Raw genomic sequence first — 9719 nt, forward strand, 5'->3', positions numbered from 1 at the left:
CTCATTTTCTTATTGGGCCTCCCATAATTGTGATGGGTATTGGGTGTATGCAACTCAATTTGTCTTACATATTTGTTGGTAGGATGGTAATAGAGTTGACAGAGCCAAGGGGACGATATGAAAGTGAGACGGGGGAAAAAAACAAGGGATGAGATGGATCCCTCACTATTTGTTTGATCTGTCTCATCTCTTTTAAGACTGTTGAAGTTTGGGGAAAAAAAGTGCCACTGATCATCTGTGGGTTGATGCCTGCATGAGAAAAGAATATCATTTCGAAGTAGTCCGAAAAATGTCTCTCCCTAAGAATACTTTTTCCTCGCTGAACTTGGCAGAATTACATTGTTGTGATGATCCATTTAATGGTAAATAATTTAGTAATAATGCAGTTTGAAATGCCAACTCAATCTTGCTGCGTTTCATTCCGCTTGAAAAAACAAATCTGTCAAACCAGGTAAGTTGTATTTTATTAAATTTGAACTGAGGTAATTCGGGTTCACTACAGTAAACACATTAACCTTTCTCATTCAGCCAATCACCTCATTAGTAACAGGACTACCAGCAATAGACAAATATAACTTTGCACTGTGCATGAAGTCATCCTACATTGCAAAATCAATTTTTTACCTGACATTGAAACAAATATTATGTTAAATTTGAGGCTCTCCAGCAGCTAGGCCACCATCACTTTGCCATAAAGAAACTACAGTATCCAGGATCCATCACTGTTCCTCAATGAGCATAACCATGTTTACACAATACTATCATTTTCTGTGTCACTAGTTACCACAGCCATAAAGTCACAGTGGCTATATCGTAGCTTTTTGGTCTTTAAGGTTAGGCATGTGGTTAAAACTTGTAGAAATAGGCATGGTTTTAGCCATAATGACTTTTTGGCTGTGCTAACTAGTGACGACCCATTTTCTCCTTGGAAAATACGTCTCAAAATAAAGTAAACTACAATTTACAGAACATTTTAAAATCACACCTTTTGTAATACTGAATGTATAATTCTAGTGTACACTACTCAGTTCTCTTTAACATGATTGCCATTTAATAAATTAGTCACCTAAATGTTTTACATATTTTCTTACACAATAATTGTTAAAAAATATACCCCATGGGAGGGAAAAATGGAATTCTCAACCATTATGGCACCAATTACCATTAGTGTTTGCTTTTGTGTCAGTCTTTTAGTATACTATAGAACAGTAAGGTGCATTCAGAAAGGTGGTGACAGCTGCTATTCTACCCGCATCAGTGTGCGCCTGCCTGCCCAATGGCTCACCCCAGGGCCAGTGTGGGGTGGTTGGGTCTGAATAGGGCCCTCTTCTTGGCTCCTGCTGGGCTCTTCTCTCCAGGCCCAGGGCAGAACGACACGCTATCCCCATCACAATGCCACGCTCCACCTCCTACCCTGGGTTTAATCAGTAATTAAGTGCGCCGTGCAAAGGTGTGCAAACCCTCCACCCTCGTGAACCCTCCCAGCAATCTGCTGCAATTTTATTGTCAAAATCGCCATCAAAACACTCAAACTCAATGCATGTTTTCCTGTCCAATAGGACAGAGGCTCATTATGATAGCAAATGAAGAGCTGCTTCCACCTTGGCCAATTGTGTGGTCCCCAAGCTTGTCGTCATTCATGCTAGTTATATAGTTTCTGGTCTTGGCTTTGTCTATCATTTTTGAACTTACATAGATATCACAACAAACACATTCTGTAAGACGTATAAATGCATTACCCTGGATATCAGACGTATAAATAAATCCATTACCCTGTGTCTCAGCTCTCCCCCCTCCCTCCAGGATCATTTTCATCTGTAACAGCACAGCCTCCGTTGGTTCCTCCAGCCTCAGCTTCTGGCACAGTTCCACTGCACCTGAGACAGTGGGGCAAGGCTGGGGAGAGGAGGCGCTCTAGGTGGCGGCCGGGGCGGCATCCATGGTGGACAGGATGCGGACCACCTCAGCACGCTGTGTAGGGGAGATGTGCTGCGTCATGTGCACAATGGAATCCATGGCAACCTCAGGGTTTGCTTGGACCAGGCTAAGGAGGAGAGAAGAGAACCTGAGTGAGATGAAGGAGATGTAACCATTTGTGTACCTGGCTGTACATGGAATAAATAGATTCTGTGGGAATCAGTGACATTGCACTTTCCTGACACCAGGAAATATCCCACTGCATAAACATGGTACTATACAAAGCTTTGAGTAGACTTCTACCGGCCATCTCAAGGCTGGTAGGTTTCCAGTGACATGCCAGGCTGGTAGGTTTCCAGTGAAATGCCAGGCTGGTCACTAGAAAAACACGTCGATTTCGGCCGTTTGAAAAGATCTTGAGAACATTGATATGCCGTCATGGGTGCTCACCAAAAAAACAATGGCACAGCGTTGGGCTCAGAGCACCGTGCCATGGCAGCTCTCCATTTTCTAGCAAGCAGGGAGAGTACTTACTAAATGGAAACAGCGCTTTAAAAAAATCTATTAATGGGTCAAAAATCAACATTCGTCCAATTATGTCAAATCCCGAAGTGAAACTATGAGATCAGGTTGGACCAGCCTGTTAAACGAGCGGTCGGTCTCACCTGCGAATCTGCTTGAGGATGTGGTCCCTGCGGATGTACTTGATGTTCTCGTCGATGACAGACCTGGCCCCCTCCTCCTCCTTCAGCTGCTTCTCCAGCCACTCCACTACCTCCTCATTGCTGTCCCACAGATAAGCCTACACACACACACACACACACACACACACACACACAGAGAGAGAAGAGAGGAAGATTTAATCCAACTTCTCAGTGACATTCTTTTTTGGGGCTAGGTTTTATCCATATCAGTGGAAAAACCCACGTCTGAACTCATGTTTGTTTCGGGCAGTAGAGCACTACAATCACATTCTCATAACCTTGCTTGTCTGAATGAGTGGGGGGAAAAAAATGAAACTACATTTTCCTATCAGAAGTGAAAGTGCGAGAGCTACAAAGTAGGTCCCTGATGCCTTTTTGACTGGACCTGATTGAGAAATCCATATTCATGAGGGCAGCCAGTCTCTGATCCCAAACAAAGGCAGACGGGGCTTAGGCAGATTGGGAGGGCGGTAATGGCCTCACGCTGTTTTAAGAGCTCTCCTGCTTGTAGTCCGCAAGAACATTTAATGCCCTTATTAATCATTTTTAATCCGTTTGCTTTTAATTAAGAAACAGCGCGTGGCTCTCCTATCTGCACGTGCCAGGGCTCAGATTAATTGTAGCTTAAGATAGCCGGCCCTGATTGGGGTAATGTATTAGCTAACAAGACGGCCGCTTCTAAAGATATACTCTGTCTACCTCAGGAGCTGGGCTTTTTCTAGTCACCCCTGGAGGCAGCAGTCTAGGCTGAGGGACATATTTTCTATCACCTATAGTTATTTCTACCGAGCCATAACCGAGACACCACAACTTCTGGTTGGAAATTGACCTGATTATTATAATTTTTTTATGATTAAAACCAGACTGTGAAGGAAGGTATAGATGTATAATCTCATGAATCTGCAGCCTCTAGTTGACAGTGACGGTCAGTGTCTCTGTGCTTTGGAGGGCTTGTTTGAGGAAAGTGGAGGAGCAGGTAGTGGCCAGTCACCTTGACGGTCCCCTCAGCCTCTACGAACCAGCGTCTCAGCATGGCCTGGATCTGTCCATTGGTCAGCTCGCTGTTGGCCACCTGGATCTTCCTCTTGACCGTGTCCTCCAGCAGCAGACGCCTCAGACGCCAGTAGAAGAAGTGTCGTGACGTCCGCCACTCCAGGATATCCTGGGAAACCACACACACACAACTTCAGAGATGAGATATCTCACCAACAAGCAATACTGGCTGACTGATATTAGAAAATGTAAATATAATCTAATATTGTGTAATTATTGCCCCCCCCCCCCTAAAAAAAAGATGACATTACCCAATTTACATAACTAAACAGATTTTGAACTGAAGAGAATATCTTTGTATGTCATGATATGAGAACTTCTGAGTGCAGGAGAGTCTCCAGAGAAGTAATCTGTCCTTGGTATTCTACTGAGCACCTGTGTGGCTGTCAATCAGATTCTTGTGCGGTTGCATTTGCAGGCACCTATCACTGATAATTGTGCTGTTGCATTTGCAGGCATCTTGAGAGCAACTGAGATTGTCATCTATTATAGAGATACTTCAGTATACAGAAATGCCCTAGCAGCCTTCCTCTCATGAACCCATTGTGCGTACGTGTGTGTGTGATGGAGAGAGCTTGGAATCCTGCCTGGGGCTGTTCTGTGCTTGCTGAGGTGATGGGCCGGGTCATCAGCAGGTAATTATAAAGACACGTCTCACAGCCTGAGAGAGATTGGAACACTCTTTTCCCTAGGCATCTACTGAACACTATATTCCCTCGGCATGTCATCGACTGCACCAGTCTACTGAATTGTAGGTAACACAGGCTTGGTTACTCACATACCGCATATATACAGTTCTGTGTATTGGAATGAGACATCATAAAAAACACTTTTTAATGTAATATTTCTTCACATATAGCTATGTGACCTTCATTTCAATACTGTTCTGATGCAATCACCATCGCACTGCCCTATCCCATCTGGACAAGAGGAATAGCTATGTAAGAATGCTGTTCATTGACTACAGCTTAGTCTTCAACACCAAGCTCATCACTAAGCTCGAGGCCCTGGGTCTGAACCCCACCCTGTACAACTGGGTCCTGGACTTCCTGACGGGCCGTCCCCAGGTGGTAAAGGTAGGCATCAACACCTCCACTTCGCTGATCCTCAAAACTGGGGCCCCACAAGGGTGCGTGCTCGGCCCCCTCCTGTTCTCCATGTTCACCCATGACTGCATGGCCGAGCACGCCTCCAACTCAATCAGCAAGTTTGCAGACGCCACAACAGTGGTAGGTCTGATTACCAACAATGACGAGACAGCCTACAGGGAGGTGGTGTGGGCTCTGGCGGAGCGGTGCCAGGGAAATAACCTCTCCCTCAACGTCACCAAAATGAAGGAGCTGACATGGACTTCAGGAAACAGCAGAGGAAGCACGCCCCCAAACAAGTCGACGAGGCCTTATATTTCTATATTTCTTAATTCCATTATTTTACTTTTAGATTTGTGTGTTTTGTTAGATATTACAGCACTGTTGGAGCTAGGAACACAAGCACTTCGCAACACCTGCAATAACATTGGCTAAATGTGTCATTTCATTTCACAATTCGTGTTCTGATCACGTTCAACGTGACCGTGTCGTCTCACCGTAATGACGCCCTTCTCCTGCATGCGTCCCGGGGTGTCGTGGAGGTCGGCGAACTGCACGGCCACCTGGTGGTAGATGGGTAACAGGAACTCCTCCCGCTCCTTCAGTTTGGTCTCCAGCTCCTTCCTCTCTGGCAGGCCCAGCTCTGGGGTACCTGGAGAAGGAGACGTGGCCAAGAGGGTTACAACACAAACCAAAGATTATTCAGTGAGGTCTGATGCAAGCTAGCTGCATACCGAGAACATTCCAAGGAAATTGTGTCAATGTGACAGCGTGAGCATTTGGGATGGGCTCCACTTCCTTTTATCACTGTATCTGTTCTGTATGACAGCGGGATTGTTTGGGGAAGCGGCTACTCAAATCAAATCAAATTTGATTAGTCACATGCTCCGAATTCAACAGGTGTAGTAGACCTTACAGTGAAATATTCACTGACGAGCCCTTAACCAACAATGCAGTTTAAAAAAAGAAAAGAAAGGATAATAAGAGATAAAAGTAAGAAATAATTAAAGCGCAGCAGTGAGATAACAGCAGCAGTGAGTCAATGTACTGGGGCACCGGTTAGTTGAGGTATTATGTACATGTAGGTAGAGTTATTAAAGTGACTATGCATAGATGACAACAGGGAGTAGCAGTGGTGTGGGGAGGGGGGGGGGGCAATGCAAATAGTCTGGGTAGCCATTTAACTAGATGTTCAGGAGTCTTATGGCTTGGGGGTAGAAGCTGTTTAGAAGCCTCCTGGACCTAGACTTTGCTAGCGCAAGCGCTCCGGTACCGCTTGCAGTGCGGTAGCAGAGAGAACAGGCTGACTCGGGTGGCTGGACTGTTCTGCTACCCCAAGGCAAGCGGTACCATTAGCATGAGAATTATGTTGGTTCTATGTGAAATTGTTCAGGAGGTAGGTGTGATACATTCCCTCCCATTTGCTCAGCATGGGTTCTTTATGACTGTACAGCGCAGGCTCAGCTCAGCTCTCAGTATCACTGTCTGATGTGGTTCAGTGTTCTACAGAATCCCTGGCTGCTGTGCTGCCTGTCTTCAGAGATTGATTTCTGTCAGAGCCAATCGGTCAGCCTCCCCACCACAGCCCCTAGAGGCCCGGTGCTGGCCCATAGCTCTATGGCTCCATGGTGCCCCTGTGAGCCCAGAGGAAAATCAATAGGCCGGGTTAGGTAGGAGGACAGGGCGGGGAGGGAGACAGCAGGCCCTGCTGATTGATCTAGCCCTGCTGTGATTGACAGATCTCCCCAGGGGACAGAGCAGGGACGATACGATCACCCTCAGATAAAGAACAAGAGTGACAGGGAATTACAGCACACGTGCCCCGCTAGATATTATCATTCCTCCCTCACAGAGAGGGATACAGAGGGAGAGAAGGAGAAAGAGCAAAGCAAATGGGATAGTGGAGAGCACAGAGAGAGAACTGCATAAAGAGATTGACAGAGGGAATGTGAGAAAGTATGAATAAAGCTCTAGGACTCGGACCCAGTCTCTCTGCCAGGCCCATGTAGACTGGGTCCACCCTCCTCATGGTCTTCACCAGGTCCTTCTTCCTGAACTTGATCTCTACCGTCCCCTCTGGCTCCAACACTCCACCACTGTGGAGCAGAGAAGAGAGGGATTCATCAAGATGACCGAGGCTCTACATAGCATCACAATGTCACTGATCTGAGCCTACATCAAACCGTACATTGGTCAAGTGTCTAAACAGTGACTTCTGTCTTTGGCATGCTGCCAAGAGGGGTTATGGTTAGTGGATGGAAGTCAAACTCACCGACTGTCCTTGTCAGCATACATCTCCATGTGGCGGGGGTTGATGGTGGGGTCTATGACCACCCAGGACCCCCCTCTCAGCTCTGCCTGGGGAGGGATGTATACCAGAACAGGCTGGCGGTACTCTCTCAGCCCATCCACGATGTAGGCTCCAAACTTCAGCACCTGGTCATACATGTCTGACAGAGGCACAGGAGAGGAATTTGATATGAGACTGAAAAAACACACACACTGGTATAACTGACAGATATATAAACATATATTCTATGGTACCTTTCATGCCTCCAGAGAAGCCCCTCCAGTTGGCGAACACCATGAGAGGGAGGCCCTCGCGGTTCAGGTCCTTGATGGCCTGTGCCGTCTTAAACGCAGAGTCAGGGAACCACACCTGGCCTGCCTGCTGGATGATCTGAGAGCAGGACACAAAGGGTTACTAGTGATCATGCGTTTCTGTGGGTCTTTATGTGAGTATACCTGTATTTGAGACACAGGCCAGTGTATATTAGGAGGAACTTACCTTGGCGTCAGAGTCCAGGTTTGCTGGATCGGCTGGGATTGACAGCTCCACTGATCTGGTTTCCACAGCAACCACTCCAGTAGGTATGCCACCAAGCCTTTGAGAGAGCAGAGGGTCACATCAGGACACACAACTATGCACCCCTGAGGGCTGATTGGTCAGGCGTTAGAGGTCAGACAGGTCAATGTGTGGGGTTAAGATGGGTGAGCTAGCTATGTGAAAGGGGGATACCTAGAAAGTTGTACAACAATGCATTCAACTGAAATGTGTCTTCTGCATTTCACCCAAAACTATCAAATCAGATATCAGGCAGGAGGGGGTTTCAGTACTGGAACATGTCGATGGGCTTGCATGACAGTGGGATGATCAGATAGACCATTTAACATATTTCCTGCACGGCTCACACAACATCCTGTTCTAGAGCTACATACACTCTAAACAAATGATGTTGTGACCAGGATGACCCTTGTGAAATAGACTTGGTAATGGTCTGGAGCCTCATTTACAAACATTGCACATGTACAAATATACCCATGTACCCAAAACATGCGTGCGCCAGCTTTCCCGCAAAAGTTGCCATTTTATAAAAACAAAACTTGGCGTGAGAATATCCTTTCCTCCACGTAAACACCATGCGTACGTACATTTTCTAGTGGTTGAAGTATCGTATTTCAAGCAGGCAGGCAAGTATTTTGACATAGGAATCTATTCCTATTTATTTTCAGAACCAACGCAGAATAAATTCCTCCCCTTTCCTGGCCGTGATGGGTTCAAATCTTGAAGTAGCCATACAACAAACTACCATATGCATCTCTCATCTAAATCGGGCCTAGTAGCCAAGTTAACAGATAGGCGATGTATTTCAGGTTTTGCTGGATGCCATTCCATGCTACTACTGTTGGTAACCTACTGTACATTTTATGAGTAGCCTAGACAATGTTTAAAAATTCATGGGCAGTCCAGCAAATTAGGTTGGGGGGGGGGAAGTCAATGGAAAACACTGTTGAATTCAAACGTTCTGCTGACAGATCCACAACATTTGGACGTAGTTTTTATTATTTCAGAAGCTGTCACAGTCCATCAAATACAGCATAAGTTACTGCCAAAGGGGCCTCTCGAGTGGCGCAGTCTAAGGCACTGCATCCCTACAGACCTGGTTCCATCTCAGGCTGTGTCATAACCGGCCGTAACCGGGAGTCCCATAGGGCGGCACACAATTGGCCCAGCGTCGCCCGGGCTAGGGGAGAGTTTTGCCGGGGGAGCTTTACTTGGCTCATCACGCTCTAGTGACTCCTTGTGGCAGGCCGGGCGCCTGCAGGCTGACTTCGGTTGTCAGTTGAACAGAGTTCCCTCCGACACATTGGTGCAGCATCCGGGTTAAGCAGGCGGGTGTTAAGGAGCGCGGTTTGGTGGGCCATGTTTTGAAGGACACGTGACTCGACCTTCGCCTCTCCCGAGCAAATCAAGGGCGTTATTGTCACCATAAAAGGTGCATGGCGGAGTTACAACGCCCGTTCACACACGCAGTTTTATGACAGATCTGATTTATGATGGGAAACACACGTATGTACGGCGTGCAAATATTCAGTGTGACATTTACGCACCGGTTACACATGAGGCCCGTGGAATGTTTATCAAAGGACTATAGTGTGTCTATATTGCTTCCAAACAGTGGATTGATGTGGTTCCTTACCTGGCTCTGCCCACCACCACACTTTGAGCCCACGGCTGCATGATCTCTGAGAACGAGCCATGGTCAAAGAACCCACTCTGCCACGGGCCCTTTGGAGCTGCACAGAGAGAGAGAGAGAGAGAGAGGAGATGGAAAGCTTAAATAATTTATTATTACAAAGTAAACATTTGTAAATAAGAAATAAAACATTCCGTTACTTGGCAGATTGTTTTTTCCCCTCCAGATTCTACTCCTGTCATATCCATGAAAGCAAAAACAGTGTTTAAATATTTTTTTTTAAACAGAAATCTCTAATCTTGTCAGGTCCCATGACGGATGAGGCTGTAAAGAGCCGAGCTCAGCTCTCCTGCTCTTGGCAGAGTGAGCGAGACAGGGCTAGTCTAAGAGGTTACCATTCAATTAAGCCTCCCCACTCATCACAACTAAAGACCGGTCTCCCCCCCACACCGCACGCCCCAATCTCTCCCCCTGCCCAA

General features: G+C 46.6%; 1 protein-coding gene across 14 annotated transcripts in view; it reads right to left on the reverse strand.

Annotated features, from left to right (window-relative positions):
• Window positions 1–447: 447 nt before the first annotated feature.
• The window catches only part of LOC110533878 (acetyl-CoA carboxylase), a 50674-nt gene continuing 41402 nt past the window's right edge, over window positions 448–9719 (reverse strand). For all 14 annotated transcript variants that reach the window (XM_036990266.1, XM_036990265.1, XM_036990279.1 and 11 more), the window contains 9 exons: window positions 9244–9340; window positions 7551–7647; window positions 7307–7442; window positions 7035–7212; window positions 6746–6858; window positions 5260–5414; window positions 3613–3783; window positions 2583–2719; window positions 448–2044 (listed from right to left, as the gene is read on the reverse strand). In XM_036990266.1, coding sequence (XP_036846161.1) covers window positions 1915–2044; window positions 2583–2719; window positions 3613–3783; window positions 5260–5414; window positions 6746–6858; window positions 7035–7212; window positions 7307–7442; window positions 7551–7647; window positions 9244–9340 — 1214 coding nt within the window. In that variant the 3' untranslated portion in view covers window positions 448–1914. The remainder of the gene's footprint in view (window positions 2045–2582; window positions 2720–3612; window positions 3784–5259; window positions 5415–6745; window positions 6859–7034; window positions 7213–7306; window positions 7443–7550; window positions 7648–9243; window positions 9341–9719) is intronic.

Source organism: Oncorhynchus mykiss, chromosome 10 (assembly GCF_013265735.2).
Source record: "Oncorhynchus mykiss isolate Arlee chromosome 10, USDA_OmykA_1.1, whole genome shotgun sequence".
Classification (NCBI taxonomy): Eukaryota; Metazoa; Chordata; class Actinopteri; order Salmoniformes; family Salmonidae; genus Oncorhynchus; species Oncorhynchus mykiss.